This window comes from Fundulus heteroclitus, chromosome 18 (assembly GCF_011125445.2).
Source record: "Fundulus heteroclitus isolate FHET01 chromosome 18, MU-UCD_Fhet_4.1, whole genome shotgun sequence".
NCBI lineage: Eukaryota > Metazoa > Chordata > Actinopteri > Cyprinodontiformes > Fundulidae > Fundulus > Fundulus heteroclitus.
Genome location: NC_046378.1, coordinates 23,708,199 through 23,735,365, shown reverse-complemented (window position 1 = coordinate 23,735,365; position 27,167 = coordinate 23,708,199). Strand labels below are relative to the sequence as shown.

At 40.1% G+C, this 27,167-nt stretch overlaps 2 protein-coding genes across 3 annotated transcripts in view; one reads left to right on the top strand and one right to left on the bottom strand.

The window, feature by feature from the left end:
* The window catches only part of ppm1lb (protein phosphatase, Mg2+/Mn2+ dependent, 1Lb), a 61,332-nt gene extending 58,387 nt beyond the window's left edge, over nucleotides 1–2,945 (bottom strand). Inside the window, exon 1 of the mRNA XM_012871825.3 lies at nucleotides 2,036–2,945. Within this exon, the coding sequence (XP_012727279.1) occupies nucleotides 2,036–2,434 (399 nt within the window). The 5' untranslated portion in view covers nucleotides 2,435–2,945. The remainder of the gene's footprint in view (nucleotides 1–2,035) is intronic.
* A 2,896-nt stretch (nucleotides 2,946–5,841) lies between these two features.
* Nucleotides 5,842–25,733, top strand: nmd3 (NMD3 ribosome export adaptor). 2 transcript variants are annotated; one of them, XM_012871837.3, is made up of 16 exons: nucleotides 5,842–5,950; nucleotides 7,338–7,419; nucleotides 9,671–9,805; nucleotides 9,921–10,017; nucleotides 11,100–11,180; nucleotides 11,693–11,821; nucleotides 14,399–14,489; nucleotides 15,103–15,181; nucleotides 15,456–15,552; nucleotides 16,620–16,737; nucleotides 21,734–21,879; nucleotides 23,401–23,513; nucleotides 23,734–23,806; nucleotides 24,006–24,112; nucleotides 24,640–24,710; nucleotides 25,526–25,733. In XM_012871837.3, exons 2-16 carry the CDS (start codon nucleotides 7,376–7,378, stop codon nucleotides 25,657–25,659), a joined length of 1,515 nt encoding a protein of 504 aa, XP_012727291.2. In that variant the 5' UTR covers nucleotides 5,842–5,950; nucleotides 7,338–7,375; the 3' UTR covers nucleotides 25,660–25,733. The 2 variants fall into 2 exon arrangements, with proteins under 2 accessions (XP_012727291.2, XP_012727292.2); XM_012871838.3 differs by having other exon boundaries at nucleotides 5,902–5,979.
* The last annotated feature ends 1,434 nt before the right edge of the window (nucleotides 25,734–27,167 follow it).

The window sequence follows — 27,167 nt, the reverse complement described above, 5'->3', positions numbered from 1 at the left end:
AAGTATTCATACAGCTTTGAAGTTTGCACATTTTGTCACATTACGACCACAAACTTTATTCTATTGTGTTGGGTTTTTACTTGACAGACCAACTCAAAATAGTGCAGAATTGTTAGGTGGCAGGAAATTGATTACAGGTTTTTACAAATGAACGTGTGCCGTGTTCGATAACACGAACAGTTTGCCTTCAGAACTCACCTTGGTAAATAGAGATTATACGTGCTTTCCTTTTTTTAATATAAAAATCTTAAAAGTGTGGCATATATTTCACTTTAGCCCTTTCTGCTCTATTACCCCTCAGGAGTCCCCCCACTGTATCATAAACCTGGGGGCCACCAAACTTTACGTGCTCCCCCTCGCCAGGCTAAACATTGTTTATTTTAAATACGTCTTTTTTTATACATCAGTAACAGTAACAAAAATATTTGATGTCTCAATATAATCAACACTAAAATATTAGATATTCAAATATATAGATTTGAATAATCTATATAAACTGACTCATTCCCATCAGCCCAAAGTGTCGCGCTTCTTCAGGGACACTCCCGCCTCCTCTCTGCAGCCGCACGCCTGACACCAAACTAAGAGCTGCTGCCGCTGGAAGTTTCTGAGTCTGACAACATGTGGAGAACAGCCAGAAGAAAACACGTGAGCCTCTTTACGGTGCTACATGCTAAGCTAGCATTAGCGGCGCCTTCAGAGATGTGCAGCGCTGCGTCACAGCATCCCAGCATGCAACGCTCCGCTCCGACACGTCACCAACCCACGTGTATATCATATCATTTCATTTCAATATACGTTTGTTAGAGAGCCTTCCTAAACAAACAGCATCGTGACGACAAGGAAAACTCCACACAGCTCAAAGAGAAGTTGTGGGGGAAGTTTAAATTAGGCTTGGATTATAAAACAAAATCCCAAGATTTGAAAATCTCACAGACCTCTGTTCAGTCTTGCAAATATGAATGGAGAGACCATCGCACACCTCCAAACATAGTAACGGGCTATCACCTTCAACTCATTGACATGGTGAGAATTAATGAAAGAAGCAGACAAGAGGCCCAGAGGTATCTTTGGATGAGCTGCAGAGAGCCACAGCTCAGGTGGGAGAGTCTGTAGGCAGGATAGCTATTAGCCGTACACTCAATAAATATGGCCTAGACGGACGAGTGGCAAGAAGAAAGCCACTGTAGAAGTAAAAAAAAAAAAAGACAAAAGAAGTCCAGTTAGCAACTTACCACACAAGGACTTAAACACATGGAAGAAGGTGCTCTGGTCACAGGCGTTTAAGGCTGAATACAGATGCAGGCCACACTTTACAGACCTGCTTTGGCAGGAACCCCTTTTCCTTCCCCTTCACAATTACGCCTTACATCGCGTTGACCATAAAATCCTAACAACGCATAGAGTCTGTGGCGGCAACGTGACAAAATGTGGAAATAGTCAAGCGGTAAGAATACATTTTGAAGGTATAATCTTAATTTGACAGGTTTGTTACAGAAATCTAACACATTCATTACTGCTAGAAAACGTGCACCTGCTGCGTCAGACTGCTGTGATTGATGCATAAGGTTGACTTATTAAAAAAAAATGTCTCAAAGTAGAATGGACAGCTTCAAAAGGACAATAACACCTTCAAATGAGTAAATTCTGAAATGACTGATGGATAACTACAGTTATCTGCAAAACATTTTTTAGCCTTTCATGCTACAACCACAACCTTTAATGTCTTGCACTGGGATTTGCATGACTGTGAAATGGAATGGAAATTACAAATGCTTTCAGAAAATATTTCAAATATTTCAGAAAATAAAAACAATGCATAGTGTAAATAGTAATAATAGTGTAAAGTAGATTGTAAGTGAACCTACAGAAGAGAGAATCTGCAATCCAAACCACCCATGATGTAATTAAACTGAATTAAACTGGACGATCTTAGTGATCGCCCAGATTAATGGAGACCTTGGTTTCCCCGCACAGAGCTGATGGACCGCGGGGTTTCTGGACGCGTCCAGCACACCGTCATAATCAGACTCACCTCTCCTCCGTGGCCGTCGAAAACCCCGAAGATGGCCGGGTGGCTCTTGTTGACGTTGTCGGTGAGCACCTGGAACCTGTCCTCCATGTGATCCCGCCGGCCTTGGATGGAGTACACGGCCACGTTGTTGCTCTTGAACTCCCAGGTCTTGGAGAACTCCGCGTCCAGGACGTCCAGGCCGCCGAAGCGCTCGTTCTGCATCATCTCCGCCACCTTCCCCTTGACCATCTTCACCGCGTCCCGGCTGGACTTGACGATGGTCTTCACCTCGTCCGTGTGGAAGAAGTAACTCCACAGGGCCAGGCTGATGCACAGCAGGAACAGGGTCTCGGGTCTGAGCAGAAAATAACGCATGATCCTACCCAACAGAGACAGCAGGGTCATCGTATCCTCTATCATCTACTTGTTTACAACGCAGCTCGGGGACACCACGGCAGGTCGGTGCTGTTGGGTTTGCGCGCAGATTTCACTCCATCGCCGTCACGGACGCGCATTTATGGCAGAGCGTTCCGCACCACGGAGATATAAAGGTGACACCTTTGTGTTTTTTAGAGCGCTCCTAAACCCGGGCCCGCCGGGGGACAGAGTGGCAACCCACGCACGGAGCAAAAGGGGAGACCGACGCAGCGCTCCGGCGGGTTCTTTCTACGCGTAGCCCCGCGGCGGTGTGCCCCCCGACGGCTGTCCGCTCACCATCTACTCGCGTTCCGAAAGCACCGATACGGTTTGGACTTTAATTTAAGTAAGCGTTCGGGTTGGCTTACTGCAGTACAGTCACGACGGGACTGTCTCCTGCGACCAGCTCAGCAAGACTTCCCAGTCCTGAGAATAGCGTGCGTTTCCAGCCGCACATTCCCGGTGGCCACACACACTGCTTTGAGACTCTGCGCCTGCTGTTCTGAATCACGGTGCTGCCTTCAAGTGCGGCTCGGAATGTTCTTAAGCAGTGGTTGTGCCTGTCTGTTTTTATGGCAAGTACCACCTGAGGCAGGGGTGTCCAAACTTTGCAGATTGTGGGCCGAAATTGTTAAGTCAAAAGCACCCGAGGGCCTAAAGAATCAACAAAACCAAACGGCATAGACAAAAAAAAAAAAAAAAAAAAAAAAAAAAAAAACATTTGTTCAACCTGGAGTGCAAAATATGATAATTTTAAGCTGTCTTTATTTAGCTAATTTTCATAAATAATTTCTAATCTGGTTTTATTGCACTAAAGTCTGCATTTAAGTAAAAGTCATTGGTTAGCTGTGTTAGTATTTACTAAAGAGAATGTAAAAAGTGTGGTTATTAAAAGACAAATGTTTTGTGTTGTATCTAACATTTAATTGTAACATTTGAAGTCGTCTGCAACCACGTTGCCCCAATTAAAAATAAAACGTTTACATCTACACGCGCCACCAGGGCTGGTCAAATCTTACTTGAAATGCAGTCCACATAAAATCAGTACAGGGGCCACAAATGGCCCCCGGGCCACTCTCTGGACACACCTGACCTAAGGAAATGCTCATTTCATACTCCATATCTGTCCCTCATAAACAATGACCCTCTTTTAAACATTGTCATTAAAACAAATCCATTATGAACCTCAGTCTTCAACGTATGTAAGAAAGATCAATACATTTTTGGAAATTTCAATACACCGTCAATGCAACAGGTAAAAAAGAACAAAAACATACAAATTGGATTTTCTTTAAAATAAATATTTTTGTGTCTCTAATATCTTTCATAATTTATGAGTGCTAATATTTACTATATGCACAGCAAGGATTAACTTCCCTACTTTTTAAATCCTCACGTGACCGTTTTAAAGTATTTCTCCCTGTTCTCTTAATCTCGTTCTCTGTCCTATCCTTTTTTGTTTGGAAAACCACATAAAGTCATAAAGTAATTTTATTTCCTATCACATATGCAAATTGGAATTTATTTATGAGGGGTGGGGTGGTCAGAAATGGGCACATTGATTCGGATTCCTTTTTTATCGCTGCTATAAATGAGTTAAAAAGTAAATATTTTTTATTCACTGCAGGTGAATCATTATAGCTTTCTTTTAGAAGGGTTAGAAATCTTTTTAAGAAAAAAGCTAAAATGACTGACATATTTTTAGCTATTTTTTAAAACCAGTGCTAACCAGGGAAGTTAATGGATAGCATAAACATACTGAAAAGGTTTAATAATATTTTACAATTTACTGAGTTAATTATATTGTTTATGTACTGGAAAACTAAACAACAAATTCTGGCTAATGTATGAAATGTATCATTGTAAGAGAAATTTAAACAAAAGAGTAATAAAAAGTTCACCCCAAAATACACAACCTGGTCACATTTTATGCTGTTTGAATCAACACATAATAAAACACAAATTCAGAAACAAGTACAGTTGTATCTGAATAAAAGGAACATGTCAACAATGTTAACATATATTATTTATTAAATTAGAAAACTGGAACTCATATTACAAGCTCTGTACACCCACACAGTATATTTCAAACTTATTTCTGTTAAATTCTACAATAAATCCTAACAGCAGATACGTTTCTCTGAAATTCATTTAAGTGTCACAATGTATTATAGTATTTTTAGTAATTCAGTGTGATAGCCTACACAATCATGAGAAGGATAACTTGCAGAAAGTGACCTAAATCCTTTACAAAAACAGTTTTCTATATAAGCTTGCTGTTAACAGTGATTTAAACTATCATATAACTGGAAAGTTATGTGGAGGGAAAACTGTGGCAGATAAATATGCATGTAAAACAAGGAGATCCACAGCAATGGTCATTGTCAGATTGTCTAAGATTTCATCAGGGCCTGATACTCCACGCTATATCTTGTGTCACAGACAAATCCCCAAAGAACCAAAGGAGTTTGAGAGCCATCAAAATATTTATTTCGGTTGTGTATTGTGACAAAGGCTGATTCTAAACTTAAAATTAAATAAAATGACCACATCACCATTTGATGTAAAACAATAACAACCTGACAACAAATCACCAAACCATCGAGATGTGCAGCTGTAGGAAATAATGATAAATAATGAAATACCAGAACTTTATTATGAAACACAGCAGCAATAAAGTAATCCCACCCTGGGCTCGGCTGCAGCATGCACCCCTTCTTTCCAAGCTCTGTTTTGCTGGCTAACGCCTGTTGCACATCGCGATACCAGGCTAATTTCCCATCCACAGTACCCAGTCAAACATGCTCAAATAGCCTTTCGCAACTAGCATGCTGAATGAGCAAAAGTTTTAACTGCTGAATATTTCCGACCGCACCTGAATGCATCTAAACAAGCGCTCATAACAGGTGCATTCAGGCTCCCTTGAATTGTTGGGGATTCGTTGTGTTTTTCGTCACGACAAATGACAAAATAGGTAACCTGGGCACTGGTGGTTCCCGGTCCTCTTTGACAATAAGTTTCCATCCATCCATCCATCCATCCATCCATCCATGAACGCTGGAGATAGACAATAAGTTTACAGACTTCTATTTCGGCTACAACTTGGTTCAACTCGGTTCGACATAACAACAACGTTGACTTTTATTTATTTATTGAATTAGAATTTTAGCCAAAAAATAGTAAATGAGATAAGCATGAAAACATAAAGTGCGTAATTTTAATTTATATCCCTTTCTATGTTTTGCAGTACAGAATAATTTCATTACAACTTCTTACTGCATTGTTTTACATATTTCACTTCCTGACGTATAAAGCATGTTTTTTTTTTTACGATTTTAATCACGTTATATTTCATAACAGGAACACATTGGAGGTTTAATAATATATTTAACATTGTGTGTAAAGGAAATCTATTCAGGCAAAAACTAAGGCAGCTGAAACTTCTCTCTGGGTCCTCTCTGTGACGCGTTCCTCGCCTTTGGTCCTCAGTTGTGAAAACGTGGAGGGCTCCGTCTGAAGGTATTCTGTGGATTCCTTGTTGATACAGGGTTTGTTGTTAATTTGTCAGCCCTCGGTTAGGCCAGTTGCAAGTATAAAAGATATTTTGCGATGTGTTTCAGTTCATTCGGTCGTTATTTTCCTTTAGAATTGCTTGGGAACCGAGCCGGTTAGCCAATGCTAATCATGTGCTACTAAAACCCAGAGCCTCAGCTAGGTTAGCAGCTTTTAAGTGTTCAGTGGCTATAAACTGTATCCGTTCGATGTTACGTTGTTGTGGATTAGTTATGGTATGAACTATGGCGGTGTGTTAAATGTAGATGGTGGCTTTCATGTCTCTAGCAAAGCTTACTGTTGGTTGGTCCAATGCATCTCTCATGTGTCTGTCAATTAATTTTTCAATTCAATTTTATTTATATAGCGCCAATTCATTAAACATGTCATCTCAAGGCACTTTCCAAAGTCATATTCAATCAGATTTTTCAGATTGGTCAAAAAGTTTCCTATCTAAGTAGATTGCAATAAAGTATTGACAAGCAGCATTCACTCCTGAAAGAGCGTAGAGCCACAGGGACAGTCATCTGCATTGTTGATGGCTTTGCAGCAATCCCTCATACTGAGAAAGCATGAAGCGACAGTGGAAAAGAAAACTCCCCTTTAACAGGAAGGAAAACCTCCAGCAGAACCGGGCTCAGTATGAACGGTCATCTGCCTCGACCGACTGGGGGTCACAGAGGACAGAGCAGAGACACAACAAGAAAGACACAAAAAGCACAGAAGCACACATTGATCTAGTAATCTGTTCTACATTAGATGGTAGTAGCGGGTGATCTGTCTTCTCTGAATGATGTCACAGTTAACAGAACGCCAGACCAGGTGTACCTACTATGAAGAAGAAAGAGAGAGAAATGACAACAAGGAATGCAAATTGGAGAACAGTAGGAGAACTCAACAGAGTGATAAAAATAGACCCTGAATTCCTCCAGCAGCCTAAGCCTATAGCAGCACAACTATAGAGATAGCTCAGGGTATGAGCCACTCTAACTATAAGCTTTGTCAAAAAGGAAAGTTTTAACATTAGTCTTAAAAATAGATAGGGTGTCTGCCTCACGGACCAAAACTGGGAGTTGGTTCCACAGGTGAGGAGCCTGATAGCTAAAGGATCTGCCTCCCATTCTACTTTTAGAGACTCTAGGAACCACCAGCAGACCTGCAGCCTGAGAGCGAAGTGCTCTGTTAGGAACATACGGGGTAATCAGAGCTCTGATATATGATGGAGCTTGATTATTAAGGGCTTTATACATGTGAGAAGGAGAATTTTAAATTCTATTCATGATTTAACAGGAAGCCAATGAAGGGAAGCTAAAATTGTGGAAATATGATCCCTCTTGTTGATTTTCATCAACAGTGATCCGGAGGTCCTGCGGTGATCTGTCAGCCTGAGAGATGGAGTACATGCAAGCTCCAGCTGCCAGCAGTCAGGGGAACATGTGAGTAAAACCAATGACCGCGTCACCAAACGTTGAACTATTGTTTGCACCGTAGTGGTGCATGTAGACGTGCAGACATAGACCACTGTTTGGCCCTTCTTGTAAAAATGCGTAAAATACCTTTAAAGTAAATTAATTTACTCCTTTGATTACAGAAGCTGAATGTGACACTTAAGTAAAATGCTTTAACTTACTTAAATTTTTCTAGTAAACATTTTTTAAGACTTTCTTTGGGGCTGGGTGTGTTTTTTTCCCCCTCCCCTCCAAGTGCTTTGTATTATGGTTAAGAAAAGTTTCCTTTTTACAATATGTTGAACACATATTTACCTAAACATATGTTCTGCATCTTATTCTCTTCATTTAAGCCTAATGAGTGTATTGTCAAAATAAATTCTAGATTTTTCCAAAAATTAAAAAACTGTACATTTGGTTAAATGATCCTAACACAAAGCTTTTCCTGCACCTTGTTTAATTAAAGCACTGCATGCTTGACTTGTTGTTGAGCAGGTAAACATTTACAATATAGTTTTTTGTGTTGTTTTTAAATTCAAATTTTTCAGCCTGTGTGTAGTTTTGACTAGACAGTTTTTGGGCCACTTCACAAGAGGTTTATACCTGAAATTAGGGTTGGGAATTGAAAAGATTTTCACGATTCCGATTCCTTTATCGATTCTGTGAAACGATTCGATTCCTTTTCGATTCTATTTTCGATTCCAATTTGGGGAAAAAAGGAGAACAAACAGTTTGATGATGAGCATCAACTTTGTTTACTTAACTATCACACGACCTTACAAACTAACAAGGTCAAGATGTCCACAGAAAATGTGCAACTGGAGTAACATTTATATTTGTTTAAATAAAAAAAGGAATATAAGAACAAACTTAAATACAGTAGATAAGTTGTTTAGAATACAAGAAAATGTAAGTTTATTGTGACAGTTGCTTATTAATCTCTCTTTAGATAACCTCAGTCATCTAAATCTAACAGAGAAGGCATCCGTTTAATGAAAAAGCATTACTGTACAATTTTGGGAAATAAACTCATCTCCCCCTGATTTAAATAAACGAACACCACCTTTCTCTCGCTCCCTGAACTGCGGAGCAACTTCGTAGCATGTTTCGTTACATCCACTGCAATAGCTAGAATCCTGTAATAATCCCAGCTACCAATAGTTCTAATTAAACATGCTACCAATGAAGGGCTGGGTTAACGAGAAAGGCACACTCCCTTAATAACCCCAAAGAGACGTAGGAAATTGGTTTATTTCCAGAGATGGCATATGATTGATTTACTGGGAACCACATTAAGCACAGCCACTGATGTAAAACTAGCTACTTACCACCAGAATTGCCTTCCATGCTGGTCGTACCATGCCGGTAAGAATCAAAAACACGGCATTCATTAAATTGTATGCCATGTTGTGTGCGCAGGAAGTTCTGCCTGTTGGGTCTATTTCGTCTCGCGGATGTATATGCCATTTTGCAATGATTGCAAAGCGCATCGTTGCCATCGTTCTCTTCCTTAAAATGAAGCCAAACCTTCGACCGCTTACCCGATGGGGCGGCATTTTTTTTATTTTGTTGTTGTTGTTTTTCTCCTGGTCACGTCGTACTTGCTTACTGAATGCCGTATGCGTAACTTGCGTGAAAAACGTGACGTAACTTGCGTGAAAAACGTGACGTAACTTGCGTAACTTGCTCAGAGCCGCAGCTCAACGGAATCGAAAAGAGAATCGTTTAGCGAGCTGCCAAACGGTGCCACGGAATTGAAAAACACAGAACCGGTTCTGAACAGGAACCGGTTTTCGATTCCCATCCCTACCTGAAATGCTGAGCTGGTAAGGAACATGCATGTTGGCACTCGAGAGTACGAAGCAGCATTTCTTATCAGTTTGTATTTGCTCTGAATGCTCCAGAGGACCTCTAGCTGTATTAAAAACATGGGCACACGGGTTCATTTTACAAACTTTGTGGTTATGCAGGACAGGTGGCTTTGCAAGGATTCTGTTTTTATTTATTTTTTTTTTTTCCATAAATCCCATCCAGGAGATGTCTGGTTGTTGTTGCATTGTGAAAACTTCCCTGCAGTGCAACCTTTAAAAGTCAAGTCAAATTAGTTTAGCCCAACAAGTTTTTGTTTTCCCTTTAAAGTTTTGAAAGTTTTGGTTTAGTGCGTTTTATTTATCAGGGGGAGTAAATCGGCTCATCCATGGGTCTTTTCCAGTTTTAACCGCGTTTCTCTCCTCCGCAGCCTGTGCTGTACCTGTGGCGTCCCCATTCCTCCCAACCCTGCCAACATGTGTGTGGCCTGCCTGCGCACTCAGGTCGACATCTCCGAGGGAATCCCCAAGCAAGTCACGGTGCACTTCTGCAAGCAGTGTGAACGGTTCGTTTTACGCCCATTCGTTCAGAACCGCAAAGCAGCTGTTTTAGAAAAATCATGAATCATTGTTTCTCTTTTAGAAACCTTTTAGAAATGCTGCTTGTTTTCTTTAATGCAGGTACCTGCAGCCTCCAACCACCTGGATGCAGTGCGCTCTGGAGTCCAGGGAGCTTCTGACCCTTTGCCTGAAAAAACTTAAGAGCTCAATGAGCAAAGTAAGGTGGATTCTTATTGCACTTTAGGTAAAACCCTATAGCCCTGCAAGTAAAGAGACCTAAAAGGCATGAACATCACTCTGTGTGAAGCACGTGTTGGGAGATTTATTTAGGATTTAAAGAAATAACTTCAATATTGCTTTTAGCCTGTGAATTTTATGCCTTTTAAAAGATTTGAATCTAATGCTTATATTCTTACACATTAACCTTTTTATTAATGTACATAGCGACCCGTCACATTAAGACCACAAACTATGTCGTTTTTGAGATTCTGTGTAAAGAGGACGCAAGTAAAGACAAAGTGGTGCATAATTGTGAAGTGCAAGGAAAATTATAAAATTATCAAAAGTTTTTTTGGCTTATTGGTTGTCTTAGAGTTACCCTCTTTTTTCCCCCCTCTTTTTTTTTAATAAACTGAATGTTTGCGGTATGAACCTGTCAATAATATTTCAATTGGTTCTGTTTTAAATGAGACTAGGAAACAATTTTATTGTGAAGTTAATCCTATAGAAGTTTTCATGGTACCACTGCATACGGTTCATGATTTATTTTTTTTATTGGTAAGCTTATTACTATTATTTAGCATTTAATGCATATTATTTATTTTGATCTATTTTTTACATGATTTATGTTGCCTATTGCACCATGCTGTTGCTGGTGTATATAGCTGCTTCTGTTAATAATAATAATATTAATAACGACGATGATCTAAGCCATGGTTGCTGATATACCTTGAAATCTAATCACCACAACTGCTCAAAATTGGGTACTTTGTAAGTGTCATTGCACTTGTCCACTTGTGGTATGAATCTATGCGCTTTAACCATCTAGAGGCTGAAATATTTGCCTGCTTTTCTGTTCAAAATAGCTTAAATGGCCGTTTGTAGTTTGCTCGCTTAACTCAGATTCCCATAAATAAAACCTAGGCAACCAATTGCTTTCAGATGTTATCTAAATGGTAAATGGAGTCCACTTCTGTTTGTAATCTAAATGAAATGTGGGAAAAGTTCTAGAGGCATTTTTCACATGGATTGGCTGCTCTGTCTGAATTAGTTTATTTATTCTTACTGATCATTTTTCAGGTGCGTCTTATCGATGCCGGCTTCTTGTGGACTGAGCCCCACTCTAAGAGGATTAAGATCAAGCTGACCATCCAGAAAGAGGTGAGAGGACAGAACGGATGGGAGACAGTGACATTTTAAAAAGATAAAGTCTGATTACTGATCTTAGATTCTTATAGTTTGAACGTTTTAAGTGTTTCTTTTAGAGGGTCATTAAAAGTAAAGTGTAATAAATCGATGATTTATTTAAGTTATGTTAGAAATACATTTTAATTAATAGTATCCGTTAAATAATTACACAGCTAATTGATCCGTTAATAGATTGCAGCGCAGAGCCGCAGATCTGTCTGTATTTGCTGGGGGAAGCAGGTTTTATGTGGCTGTTATCTCATCCTCTTGACCTTTACTGAGAACCCGAGCCGCTGGACTTCTCAGCGGACTTCTCTTTTGTTTGTTGTGACGGAGAGCCTTTTTGTTTGCTCCATAAAATAATCCTTAGTTTTATTTTCTGCTTGGCCAACGAGTGATTTTCAGCACATAAATGCTGTCGGTGTGTGTAGTTATACACCTGGGGTAAATGGAGCGACTTATTGCATATTTTTTTGTCGCTCCAGGTGATGAATGGGGCTATCCTGCAGCAGGTGTTTGTGGTTGAGTTTGTCATCCAGTACCAGATGTGCGACGACTGCCATCGTGTGGAGGCCAAGGACTTCTGGAAGGCCGTGGTTCAAGTGAGGCAGAAGGTACGTCTGTGGTCTGCTGGTCCGTAAATAATACTTAATGTATGATTTTTTGACTCCAGCTGCTGGCATTTCTATGGTTAAGCCCTAATGGTCCATTTGACACATTAGTCTGGTTTTAGATGATTGACTTTTATGAAAGTCAGCATGCATACTGTCTGTTATAAATATCTAAACAGGATCTTTTATTTAACTTTTTATTCTTGTTTTACTTAAGTCATAATGGCGTTTCCAGACGAGCTTTTGGTTCTAGGCATGCAGCAGGATTGGTTAACGGTATTTAATGTTTACATTTTGAACAAACTTCATGCTCCTTGCAGAGCTAAGTTCTTCCACTTGGTGAACAGAAAGACGCTAGTTTAGATTAAGATTGAAGTCTCTCATCTGCCTTTGATAGCTGGATTTCTTATCAGTCTCACCCGTTTTATAACTATAAATCTCGCACATTGTCTAGAAAAGTCCTGAATTCGATGTAATCATCTTCCAAATCTGTATGAGGATAAGTCCAGGGTTTACTCTAGGATTATTATTTTAAACCCTGGTAGTGTTTTTTTGTTATTTTTTTGGGGGGTGGGGTTGGGTGACATCATCATATAATTTGCATATTTACTCATACATGTGGGACCCAGGCTGTAGGAGAGCTTTTGCCAAGACAAGAAAAGTTATTACAAATGGTGATTAGCTGTGTTTGGGACTAAAAATTTCCTTTATGAAATGATTTATGTATTTTAATACATTGCCTGAATCCGTGCTACAGAAAACAAACTGTACCAAAAAGAAAGTCGGTCGAGGCAGATGACCGTTCATACTGAGCCCGGTCCTGCTGGAGGTTTTCCTTCCCGCTAATGGGTGGTTTTTCTTTTTTCACTGTCGCTTCATGCTTGCTCAGTATGAGGGATTGCTGCAAAGCCATGGACAATGCAGATGACTCTCCCTGTGGCTCTACGCTTCTCCAGGAGTGAATGCTGCTTGTCGGGACTTTGAAGCAATCAACTGGTTCCCTTATATAGGACATTTTTGACCAATCTGTATAATCTGATTGATTTTGACTTTGTAAAGTGCCTCGAGATGAATTGGTGCTATATAAATAAAAATGAATTGAATTGAAAGTTATTAGAGGCACACAAAGTGAATGAGGTGACTAAGTGATTGAAGCTGCGTGGGATTATTTAAGTGCAACAGTTTCAGAGACAAAGAAAGACTAAAAGTTGTGCTTACGCGACGAGGCAGCAGCTGCTGTGGTGCGCCTGTGAGACAGCGCTGAGGGAAGGCACCCTCTTAGCAGATGTCGCTGCTGCTTCAGTACAGCGACTCCAGAACGACCGCTGCTTTTGGTAAATCGCTAAAAGTCGTTTTTGCTGCTCCTTTTTGAAAGAAAACTGCTAGAGGAACCTGAAAAGTCACTAAATCTAGCAACAAAGAAGCCAAATGGACATCAGCGGACTGTCCTCTCTAGTTTTCCGCTAGTCAGCTTTGCAGCCAGACAGGAAGTAGCAGGCAGTGTTGGTTTTTCAAAATAAAGTACATTTTAACTTTTCATGATATTTACGTTCATTTCAAACTCGGATTATGGTTTGTATAAGTGCACAAATATAGGCTATACATGTAGAGTATATATATATTTCTCATACTTTACATTGTTTAACATATAAAAGAAAAAAAAACTTCATTCTGAATGTGTGGTGGCTTTTATTTTGCCGTGGCGGTGCGTCACGATCAATTGCGTGTAGCGGAAAAAAACTAGAAAGCTTAACAGTGAGAGCTGCAGTCTGATGAGATCACTTTGGGGGAAAACTAAACCCCAGAGGGCTGTACTGAAAGTGCATGGAGGTCCTCAACCTGTTTTGTAGTTGCCTAAGCAAGAAGCAGAGCTGTTATGTCTGACATAGGTGTAATATCAACCTAAGGGGCTCAGATGGAGTGCTACAAAGAGCCTCCAGCACAACTTTCTGATCCCAGGAGGGAACGCTACACTTAACCTTAAACACTTAAAAATTGCACAGCGACGGGATGATTCCCAGGTCTCACTCAGTCAAAGTCCACATGGCAGCCAGGTAAATCTTAATTTTGGAGAAAGCTAGACCTTTATCTAGCAGCTCCTAATATTCACAATGGAGCCCTGGAAAGAAGCAGCGTATGGGCATAAAGGAAGATGTGGAAGATGCCCGAGGGCCAAGGGGAGGCCTCCTGCTATCCAGCAGGACCTTTCAGCAGGTGGCCTTGCAGCATCCACAGTTCTGGGGGTGGTAGCAGACCGAGAAGCTGCATCCCCGAGGACAAGGGCGAACAGGGGACTCCTGCTCTGCTATTATTTAAATTCATTGGTGCTCTTCCAGAACCACAAAGACAAAAATCAGATAAAAACCAGTGCTCAGCAGGGAGCAGTGACCAACTCTACCAAGGGCAGTTAAACCGTTAAGGTGTTGATCTGACTTTAGTTGGTTCACATCTCCATGAATGAAGGATTTTGTGTTTTTTAAATGGAAAAATATGTAATCTCTTCGGTATCCATGCTGAAATTATTTACAAGCTTTGTCTGAATACATTCACATGTATGTCTTCTTTTCCTTTCCCCCCCAGACTATTCATAAAAAGACCTTCTACTATTTAGAGCAGCTGATCCTGAAGCACAAACTCCACCAGAATGCCTTAAACATCAAAGAAATTCATGGTATGTTCACTTTTTTTTTTTAGTTTATCTTTAAGGAGGTTTGGCGAGTGTTTTCATCAAGGTCTTTAAAGCCAAACTTGGACTGAAAAGCTGGTTAGAGGGGAGATGAATGACGCGTCACGTGTTAATTACCTCTTCCTGTATGAGACCGTGAGCCATGCATGTGTATCAATGGCAGCAATCTCTTCATACAGCTGGCCTCAGGAGGCCCCGCGGTGGCACGCGTCGTGCATCTAATCAGCGCGCCGTAATCAGAGCAGCCACTTCAAACCAGCTTCTCGCTTCTTACCCTTTTCAGATATGCTAAGAGCCACTTTGCACACGCACATGCTGTGACGGCTCAGCGGCGGCTTTCTGCACTCTTGGACAGGATGCTAAAGTGGAATCGGGCTCAAAAGTGTAATTCAAATCATCTCTGTGTCAGGGCAGGACTTGAAAGCTTTATGAAGGTTAAAACATCTGGCTGCCATATTTTCCTCCCTCTGCATCGGCTGCGCTCCGTGTGTGTTTGCACGCGTGCGTGCATGCCCTGCAGCGGCGATGACCTTTGAAGCACCTGTGATTAATTTGCTGGTGGGAGCGTGTTTTTGATGGCGTTTGTGTTCTCTCGTAGAGGGCATTGATTTCTACTACGGCTCCAAGCAGCACGCGCAGAAGATGGTGGACTTCTTGCAGTGCACCGTGCCCTGCAGGTGAGCATGGCTTCAGTTTGTGCAGAAAATACCTTTTAAAGCGATGATTGCACACCCAGGATTTATACAGCAGATGTATTTATAAGGTGAAGCCTAATAAAGCACAGAAGGTATCAATGATGGTACGCAAATTAAATCAAAGGGTACATGCTATTATTTTCTATACACTGGAAGCATCTTTATGCAGGTATGCTAGTTTAGTGTTTAGGTATCCAACTTGTTAAGCTAATTTCTATAAAGCCATATAAATTGTTTCCCTAATGTTTCTTTTAAGGTCCAAAACATCCCAGCGCCTCATCTCTCATGACATCCATTCAAACACATACAACTATAAAAGCACCTACTCCATAGAAATCGTTCCTGTCTGCAAGGTATGCAACCGTCTTATTTCTGTAATTACTGCTTTTTGTTTCATTTTTGATTTGAGAGCATTCAAAATATATATTTTTAATTCTTTCTATCGTATGTGGATATGAATTATTTCCCTTAGGAGCCGAGGCAACGTCACACCCAGTGTGTGAGAGTTATAAAACAGGGTTTTATTATTAGAGTTGACACTGTTAGTAGCATTAGTGAATGTGTTGAGTTTAGACAAAGACATTGAGAAAAATCAGTCCAGGGGCCACAAATGGCCCCCTGGCTGCACACTAGAGTTATTGCAGTGCTGTAAGAAAGGTGGTGGGGAATGAAGTAAAGTTGTGTTTTAGCTAATCTGGAGAGTTTTATTAAGAAACGAACGCTTTGGTTTGCATTAGCAGCTGTCAACACTCTTTCATTAACTGGGATTTCCGAAAGGCTGGCAACATTTTTTAAATCTGGTTTGTTCACGGACACACGGAGGCCGAAAAGTCAAAATGATCAAATGGAGGCTCCCTTTGGTACCTGGTAAAGGTTTTCGACTTGATGAACAAATTGACAAAACGTGTTGTGCTAAAAAGCTGAGCTGTGTGTTCCAGCGGCCGCCGTAAAAAAAATACGGCTGTCTTTTTAATTAGCCTTTTCCAGCTTTTTTGTACCACCTAATATCAAACTATAAGTCTTGTTCCTTCAGTAACCGCTTCCACAATGAAGAGTTTTCTTGTTGGCGGAAGTTACTATTAAATTAGTGCAGCATTTTCTGCTGACAAGATTGATTTAGATTTTCTGACCGACTGAAAATCAGCTTAATTCAGCCAGACATTTTGTCAGTTTGGGTCTAATTATTTTGTTAGAAATTGCTGTTAAATATTCTCATATGTTGCTTGAAGTCCAAACCTGGTGAGGAAACTTTATTGTTTTGAAGAAAAAGAAAAAACCTGTTGAAAAGAAAAGCATGAATAGATTTAAAACTGAAACTAAAACGGGAATCTAAGCTTTTTTCAAAGATTATTTTTTTTAAATAGGCACTTCCCTCTGGACTCATTTTGACCCCAGCTTGTGTTTTTCTTGTCGTTGCCAGGACACTGTGGTATGTCTCCCGCCACGACTGGCGCAGAGCCTGGGGAACATGGGTCAGATCTGCGTCTGCATCCGTGTCACCAGCACCATCCATCTCATCGATCCCCGCACCCTGCAGAGTGGGTACTTCTTCTTCTTCTACGGCTGTGATTGCTTTAAATCCAAACTTTGAGCTGAAAGACAGACCCCTGATGACCAGTGTGACCATCAATAATGGCGTACATGTGTATGATATTAATAATTTCCACCATAAACCCGCATTTACATACACTAAAACTGAACCAAACTATTTTATACCCCACTCTGACATTAAATCATAGTAAACCTTTATTTATCAACAAAAATATTTCATGCTAAAGGCTGGAACAATGAACAATATAATTTTTTATTATGTTTTAAAGGTTTTATACATGAAAACTGCTATGCCTTAAACACACATGTCAAACTCAAGGCCCGCGGGCCTCCAAGACAATTTATTCGGGCCTCAAGTGCCACAAAAGGCGTATCATATCATAAAGTAGACGCATATATGTATAAAGTAGCTAAAACTGTGCCTCTTGTAACGAATGTTGATTTTTTTTATTTTTTAACTGTGTAGTACCAGCGTCCTGCCACTAGATGTCAGTTTTTCCACAACACATTAAAACAACCCAGAAATGTCCAAAAAGAAAAAGTGATGCAGAATGATGAGTTTAAAGTTTCTTTTTGCAGATAAACTGTATATACTGGGCCTAATGGTGCTACTTTTATGTTGCTGACAATTTTGTTTCGCATTTTTATGTGAACTGAAATGGCATCATGAAATACCATTTCATGATGCCAAAGTGGGCCAATATAGAAATGAGTTTGACTGCTTTGCCTTAAATGGTTTGGAAAAGCCCAGATGAAGATGTCATGGCTTTCTCAGCTTCTGTGAGGTTAATTCGCTACATTTAAGTTAAATGTAGGCAGGCCTGTGGACGTATTAATCAACTGAGATGAAATTGGCGATTGAAATGAATTGTTTCTGACTAATAGTTCTTTTAACCGGGTAAAAGGATCCTGAAGTGAGTAGCAGCCTCGCTACTTGTCACCATCTGATTCAGCACAGGAATATTCTTTATGAAAGGAAAGGAGACGCTGCCATCTCACAGTGGACCTCATTTATCAAATATCCTTACAGGAGGGGAAAAATGGGTGTGCAGCCATTTTCGCAGAAATTTCAAGTCGTCTCAGTTTGGATCTCAGATCCCACACCAGGTCTCAGATCATGTTGGCTAGTTAATGTCGGAGACCTGGGATGCAGTAGAAAAAGTGGAGCTGAGCTGGAGAAATAGAAGTCCACTCTAGATTAAAGAGATTAGCAATGCAGGATTTAAAATACTGGTTAAAGTTGGGTATGTTTGATTATAATTAAACAGTTTCTGCTGTTTTTATATATAGTAATCGGTACAGAAGGCCACATTTCCTGGATCAGTTACATTAAAATGATGAACAGCGTTTACAGTAGGGCTGCACGTCGATTCAAATTTCAACAATCAATTTGATTCCGATTGTCAAGATTTATAATCAATTCTTTTTGATGCGGTCCGAGCTCACATTGGATCGCTGGTATTAACATTTTTAGCTGTTACCTGAATTACATGACCGTGTATTTATGTAACATATTGATTGCCCTATTAACATTCAACAGCAAATGTAGAAAGTAATGGTAGTTAATGGCGGCTGTAGTGACCAAAGCCTCTCCCTGAATCCTGAGACGGTTGCTTTCACAAACACGCCGAGGAGCAGAAAACCCAAACAGACCCTGGTTAGAAAACACAGGATGCCAGAGATATCTGCAGCTGCTATTTGGAGACCAACCGTGTGCATTATTAAAACTATGACATTAAAAATTCACCTCCCGGAGGGGAGTGTGAGCCGGAAATGCCGGTGTATGTGGAAAATGCATTTTTTTTTAACAACCGATCTTTGATTATATGAATGAATTGTTGGCGATTATTTTTAAACATAGCTCTAATTTACAAAGAGGGAATCCGGTCTAACACGGGACAGTTGGGATCATCTTAGTTTGTGCATTTCTGCACCACATTAGGCTGGATCAACGGGTTCATTAGGTGCTCTGCTGAGCTGATGTGGCTCTGAAAGCTCAGACAGACGCAGGACCTCATCCAGCACTTTTGTCACTGATAAATACTTTTCCTCTGCAAGTATGCTAGTAGAATAACATTGTAGGACATTTGCAGAAGTTCTGTTTGAGAAACTACACACCAGGTTTCTGTGTTTTACTGTTTCCATCCTCTGTAATGCTACACCTTTAAATATATCTGAGGGATGTCTTCTACTCATCCATGTGGCAAATTCTCTGGCCACTGAGACGGTGAATTAATGGGAGCGCAGCGTGTCAGTGACGGGTGTTTCCAGTTGGCTGATTTTGTGCGTGGGGACTGGCCTGTATATGGAGAAAGGAGTCATCTATTACCACCTACTTAGGGAAGCACAAAAAAAAAAAGTATTTGGCCTTTTTATTACCTTCGCATTAAATAAGCTCTGATCTGACGGGGGTTGAAAGGAACAAGCACTCTGTGCCGTTTGATGTCTCAAATTAAATTTGAGTCAACTTTCTGGGAAGTTTGGAGCTTTGGGACTTTGATTAGTGATGCACTAAACAACTTGCCAGGGGTCGAGGAGACCACATTCTTTCTTAAGCGGTTCCAACTTGGTCTGCATTAAATTAATAGAAAAGGAAAACGTTTTCAGGCTGTAACCGTGGCAACAAATTACACGTTTCTGATGGATTCGGCTTCAGTAAGTAGTCGAGAGCTTTTACAGTCTGGTGTAAATTTCTGGTTTTCTTTGAGCTCCGCGTCAGAATCATAAATGTTCAAAAGGAAACGTGCTGTGGCGTCCTGGACAGAGGTTGTAGTTTTAAATCCAAAAGGAAAGGAAGATTTATCAAGTCATTCCCATTTATGCATTTGAATTTTATATAATTAAGTGCATAAAGTAATGTGCTCTGGGTTTATGGGTTAACAGACTAGAAAGGTGTACAATTTCCATCTTGATGCATTTTATGAGCAGCAAAAAAAAAAAAAAACTATTTCAGTCATTGTCTGATTAACTGTTGCTTTGCCAGTAGAAATCAGATAAATAGAGGATAATAATTTTATCCTCTTCATTGTGTTGGATTTAATAATACTGCTGCTGTCAGGGAGCATAAAACGCGCTTTTTTTTTTATTTTTGTGGACAACAATTGTGTGATTTAGTTGTTCATTAGACCAAGCAGGTTGTCTTATTTAGAGATCTTAGAAAGAAACATGAAAGCTGGACATTTTTATTGGCCTGTAAAAGGCTGACTGGTGCATTCTAAATGTTATTTGATTGATTGTAAATCTCACATTACTAGGATGCATTTTCAGCTGAATATCCTGAGCTTATGTTGTTTTTTTTCCCCCTCTTCCACAAACATTTCTCCATTTAATTTGTTCAGTTTCAGCTGCGCACACAGGCTCTTTTAAGAACAGTTGCCATAGGTTACTGTGTCTATTTGAGACTTGAGCGTTTTGCCGACCTCTTGTTCATCTTAGTCATCCTAATGGATCCCTCTGCCTCCAGTGACAGCAGAATCAGACGCGGCGCTGTTAGCACCTTTAAACCATCCATTTCTGTGTTCTTCCCGTAAATTCCCGACAAACACAAAGCGGCATGAGGACGTGCCTCCATGCTGGGTGCAGCCATTTGTTATGTGAGCACACTTCTGACGTTCCGCCGCGGCACACGTGTTTTTAATTGCACTTCAAAGTTGGGGCACGTTGCTTTGGTGGAAGGTTTCTGGGCCGACAGCCTTTGGGCCTGTTGAGCAGATTCGATGTCAGTCAGTAATTAACTTTTAACGTTTTTTTCTACTCATACAGCTTATGTGTTGTCTAGAAATGAAATAAATTCGTGCAATTTATTTATATAACAGGAGTTAAAGGAAAAAAAATGCATTAATAATAGTAAGCATATATAGCAGTGGCGGCTGGTGAAAAAAAATCTTGGTGGGGCTGGCCAATAGATTTCCCTGTCTAACCCAGTACATGCATTTAAATTAAAAGTCGGAAAATTACTACGATTCCACAATAAGCATTTAATTAATAAAAAAAACATTGTTCACAAAGGATTATTTTGGTGTTTTTGTCTTATTAATCCTTTTCACAGACTCATGCCAGAGGGTTTGCATACATTGTACATGTACGTATTTTATTACAAAATGAACGTTTACGTCTTGACTTAAGTATATATCCTAATTTTTTATTTATATAATGATTTAAGTAGAACAATGACTAGTGCAAAATTAAGTTGTATTTACCGGAGATGAAGTGTAGACTGCAAATTCTGTCTTAGTATGATGGCTGCCACAGTCGATTGGCTTCCTGCATCCTTTTCATTGAAATGATCCATTTCTTTCTTATTTCTTTGTCCTTCGGTAAACGAAACAAACGTACATCCGACGATTTGGAATGCTTCTGTGTGCAACCGGGAGCACAACAAGTCGTAGGCATTGTTTAGATTCCAAAAATAAACTAAAAGTACGCTCTAATTCACCCGTTTTGTCACGCTGGTAAGCGAAAACAGTGCTGTGTTTGCCGACCACCGTTACCCGGATGTAGCTCGTGACGTCACGCGTGAAGTGCACCTATCACTGTGCAGCTAGGGCTACTACTCCAGGAGCCCCAAAGCCATTCATTTTGGCGATGCTGATTGGCCAAATATTTATAAATCTTCCCTAGCAACAGTATACGATTGGTTATTTCGCTACACTTGCAGGGCTACTTCAGTCACAGCCCCAAAAGTGTAGAAGAAGAGAAATGATACGTTCTGTTGGTGGAAATGCACTGTTAAATGATAGAGTAAATCAGTAGAAGTGTTTTAATAATTCTTATTACATGTAGCCACGTACTATTAAGTAAAAACTGACATTAATAATAAAATCTATATATATTTTGACTTCTCACCTCCACATCTAGGGAGGGCAGCGCCCGAGCGCCCCCTATGGGCCAGCCGCCACTGATATATAGGATTATCTGTTTTTGTTGTTGAAATGTCTATAATGTTGTAGTTATTGATCCAGATTTGACCTTTTGTCACACCAGTTGCTGAAGTGGATGGGAACACGTACTGGCGAAACCCCTTCAACAGCCTCTGCAGCCCCCGGCAGCTGGAGGAGTTCATCGTCATGGACGTGGACGTCATCAGAGACCAGAAGCTGGGTGCTGGAGCTGGCATCAGGTCCACCAAGGTGAGGGAGAGCGTGTGTGCTGGTGTAGAACGGATTGCAATGCAAGGGAACATTGTTCTCCTCTAGGAGGTAAAATCAATAGCAGACCATTACATTATCACTGAACCTGTACGCGGGACTCCAGCCAAGATGACAGAACTGCTCAGGAGGTTGTTTTTTTTTTTCTTCTTTTTCCTTGTTTGTTTGATTGGAGTTAGGTTCCCATCTCTCCTGTGTCTGAGTACGGCGTTCATCGTTGATGGGTTTTGAAAGGAAGAGTAATATTTCACCAGCTTTATGCCGTTTCCTTTTCCCTTGTTTGTGTTGGTTTTTTTTCCCTGATGCAGTTCCTCTCTGCTGGATGTAATCCTCAGCTGAATCCTCAAACAACATGTTTGCTTCTCTGAGATTTATCTCAAAGGCACATGATCACCAAAAGTGTCTGTTTGATTAAATGTTGAATTCTCCCTCTGTGTTGTTCTGAATGTCTGCGGGATTGCAGTTCGGGGAGCCAGTTTATCAAAATGTGAAGTGTTTGTAGCATCATCTCTACAAAATATGTCCACGTTGTATCCTGGTGATCCGATCAGTCTATACGTTGTGGTGGAAATTAGGACTATGAATAACATAACTTCAATTGAAACATCCAGAATCGTCCAATAATCCAGTTCAAGGACCAGAAAGTGGATTATTTGAAATGGAAAAAAGAAAATGCTGATAAAAAATACACAACAAATTAAACTTAAGCTTTTAACTAAATGTAATTTAAGATCCAGTATTAAAAATCTGGATCCATTTAGGGCAGGGGTCTGCAACCTGTGGCTCTGGAGCCGCAAGTGTCAATTTGGACTTTCCACAGTGGCTCTTAAAAAACTTTGGCTACAAATTATATTTTTATTATAGTATTTAAATGTAATAATGATAATAAATGCAGGTTTTAGCAGTTTTTTTCTTGGAATAATTGCATTTAATTTTCACAACAGAATGATGCTAAAAGTGCCAGTAATGTTTAATTTTAAATCAATATTTTTTCATTACGTTGGAAACTGATTGTCTTTTACATCATTATCCACAAATATCAACATCCCGTCCATCCTCTTTTTTAAAACCTCAAATAGACATAAAGGGAGTTTCTTTTACGATGACAACAGATTTCCTACAGTAGATCTTTATGAAAAATTATAACTTGTCTTTTTTCAAAAGGCCAGGCAACATTTGTGGCTCTGAACGAGTATAACTCAAGTGGACTGTAGGGAAAATGACTCTTTAGACTGTAAAGGTTGCAGGCCCCTGATGTAGGGTCTAAAAGGGAGATTAATGAAACTTTTGAAGATTTTTTTTTTTTTTTTAATCTTTTTTTAAATTTGTGAAAAGCAAGAAACTGAAGTGGAAAATAAAAAGTCTGCTGGTCTCTGGTCCAACGATGGGTGGGGAGCTACAGTGGACTTGGAGGTTTTGATTTAAAACAGAAAAGAAAACTGCTCTGAACAAGCCCTGGGGCGGGTTTCAGATGGAATAACCTCTCCATGTGTTACGTTACAGCACACCATGGCTGAGGTGTGGGTCCAGAAAACCTCAGAGATGGACACGAGTCAGCAGTATCACTGCCGTACGTTCCTGGGCCATCTGCTCAACATCGGAGACCTGGTGATGGGGTGAGTGTGCGGGTCATATGCTGCTCCCAAGATGCTTGGCGAGTTCTGATATGTGTGTTTGGGCCCAAGTCTAATTCATGCAGACCCCCTCCCCAGTCTTCCCTCTTAACTTTTCTACTTTTCTCTGTTGTCCTGCGTTGGTTTCACACTGAAACAAGAGCAGGCAGCCTCAGTGTTAAGACAGTCCCACTTACAGCTTTACCGTTCGTTTCCTCTGCAGGTACGACTTTGCCAATTCCAACGTCAACGATGACTACCTGAACAAGATGAACCCGCACCATCTTCCTGATGTGGTAGGTTTTATCAAAGAGTGCCTTTGTGCCGTTATTTACGGTGTTTTAGCAAACGTTGCCCTCTAGTGGCATCAGAAACTACTGCCTTTTTACGTTTGGTAGTATCAGGGGCATATATTGTCAGAAGAGTGTATTGAAAATATTTCAGGAGTGTTTTAGTTGTTTCTAACTTGGATGCTTTGCATTTGGACTGTAAAAGGTGCTGATCAAGAAGAGCTATGACCGCAGCAGGAGGGCGAAGCGCAGGAACTGGAAGCTGCAGGAGATGGCCAGAGACCGTGAAGGCATGGACACAGATGATGAAAGGTGGGATGTCTTATTCATATGGTTTATATTCAGGATTAGGAATTTTTTTTCCCTCAGTTCTCCTGCAGATTTCTAATATGGGCTGTGCATTTATGTGAGATTTGCAGCAGGGTGGTTTGTAGGCTTTTACTCAGAATGTGGTGGCCTTGCTTATTGAAATCATCATGGTGGCTGTGGCAGTTTGTTTATGGGCAACAACGAAGCTTTACATGGTGGAGGGATATGTTTTGGGCTCTACAGGGAATAAGAGTAGCCATCAACATTTATTTTAAGCTGTAAAATGATTGTTTAATTACTCAAAATTAAATTTCCTACAAAGAAAAACCACAATATCAGATTTTAGTTTTTTTTTCCAATCAGCTTTCACATTTATTGCATACGTCACACTTTAGAAAACATGAACTGGTGGCTTTGTTTTATTGGTGACATGTTGGATAATGTGCCAAATATCCTGATGATGTTTATTTTCATGTGGTGAGATGTGCATTTTCCTTAATTTTTTTTTCTTTTTTTTTTTCTACTTTTAGACAATACCAGGACTTCCTAGAGGACCTGGAGGAAGATGAGGCGCTGAGGAAAAATGTCAACATCTACAGAGGTGAGTAGCTCAGGTGGTCTTATGTAACTGTAGGCTAATGGATTTCACAATTCACTTCAGAATAATTATGTAGGGTCAGTTCACCACAAAATGTAATCTGAAGACTAACAGATCCAAGCTATACGTTATTTATATAACATCTAGTTTGGTTCAGGTTGAATTGCACTCAATAGTTTTCATTTCTGTGCCTTTCAGTGATGCAGTCAGATTCTGATATAATTACATACAGTCCAATTCATTCTTATAATAATATTTAGTAAAATGTAAATTGGTGATCTATTTAGGGAAGTCCAGCTGAGTGCTTTATAAGCTTGACATCCCTCACCATGAGCAAGCAAATGGTGGAAACCTGCTGCTGAACCCAAACACAGCAAATAATGAACCATTGAACCAACTCTACTTTCTACAGGAGGGAAAACCAAAATGTAGACAAATTTAGTGGCAGAATGACAAGATCTGGAAAATGTTTAACTCTGATGCTTTGAAGCAGGAGTCCCTTTTGTAGGAAGGAAAAACTATAGTTAATAGCATATATAGCTCTGCTAATAACCTTCCAGAAAGCAGATGTAGCTAAACACAGAAGCCCTGACCCAGGAGCACTTTCTCTGGACAGACAACAAAGATAGTACAAAGTTAATTGAAGAAATAATTGTGAATGATTTATAAATGAAAGGAACCTTTTTAATATGTTTGTTTTGCAGATTTTAGCTCAATTATTGACAACGGCTGCTTAACTTTTTTATAAAAGCATTCATTTTAGGATTTAGATTTTTTCGTTTACAGGTAATGACCACAATTTTTCTTTCCCACATCAGATGCTTCAAAGATCCCAGTGGAGAGCGACACTGATGATGACGGAGCGCCACGTATCTCCCTGATGGAGATGCTGGAAGAGCTCAGCCTGACAGATGCCACGGGAGCAGAGGGTGCCGACATGATGACAGAATAACCAGCCTTCTGCACGGCTTTGTCAGCTAATGGGTCAAATTCATATCTGCTGATTAAAAAAAAGTGACACAACTACAGAAGTCTAATTATTGAGCTTGCAGCATGTTAAGGACAGAATGTGTGATAAGGCAGTAAAAACCGTAACACCACTGAGCCTCCGTGGAGGGAGGCCTTTTGGTCTCTTCTCAGATAAACAATGTATTCTCTGTACTTGTAAATACACTTTGAGGAATTCCAGTAGTACTCCTTTTGGCATCTAAAAATAATAAATATACCTTATCAAAAAATAATTGGAGCTCATATTTGTGTTCGTTTCCTTTAAAAATCCACCAGAGGGCGCTGTGCAAGGGAAAACAAAATAGGGAATATGCGTTCAAATAGCAACTCTTGACCCACGTGGTCAAATAATGGTTTCATTTGACTGTTGGCAGAATGCAAAAACCTTTATGTGCAATGCATGTCCAGCTAAAGAAAGCTCAGTGTGTGCTCTGAAATCTGACTGAGCTGGAGATATGAGTTTTATTTGAATATGCTCTCAATGGGACTATTATGTCTGACCACTCCTCTGTTTATTGGCCAGGCGTGCGCGTTGGCACTTCATCAAGGGGAAATTTACATGTCTCACTTGAAATCTGCTTCTGTTTGCAAAAGCAACTCTCAGAGATGGCTGTCGTATATTCGTACTGATTTATGAAACGGGTTAAGTTACGATGGAGTAAAGCCTCCAGTTTAAGAGTCGATGTTTGAGGTAATGAGATCGTAGTTAAATAGAAATATTTCTATGGTGGCTGGTGGATGGATGTGAACAAAACAAATTGAAAGGCTGCAAGTTCTGAGTGAAATGAAAGCGAAAGCAGAAAGAAAATGTTGAATTTAAAACAATGTTCCTACAATTAAAAACTGCATTCATTAAACTGTGGGTGTGCATTTTATATAGCCCTGTGTACATCAGGCAAGTCAGGGAGAAAGTTGCTTAAGAGGTCAAAGCAGGGTTATGTAATACAACGTTCCAGCTTCAAACATCTCACAGAACACTACTATGTCAACCACACAGAAAGATTGTGGCACAGCTGCAAACCTACCAAGGCTGGGAAGACCCAAACTGAGATGAACGCCCATGTGAACAAAACACTGAAACTCGGTGGCTGTATCATGCTGTTTTTTTTTTTTTTCTTCAGCAGGGACAGGGAATTTGGTCCGAGTCCAGGTCAAGATGGATAGCGTGATCTAAATATAGGGTAACGTAGAAGATCTGCTGGAGACTATAGAAAACTTGACACTTGGGCCTTTTCACATTAAGAAAACCCGAAGCATACTGAGCGACAGCGGAACGGTTCAAATTGGAGCATATTCAAGAGTAAAAATGCCCCCGTTAAAATCCATAGCTAAAATAATGTCAGAATATTTGGCAACACTTCAAAATCGATGTTCACAGATGCTTCCTGCCCAATCAGAGTTAGCTTAAACCACTTTTCACAGAAGAATAGGCAAAAATGTTAACAGCAAAAG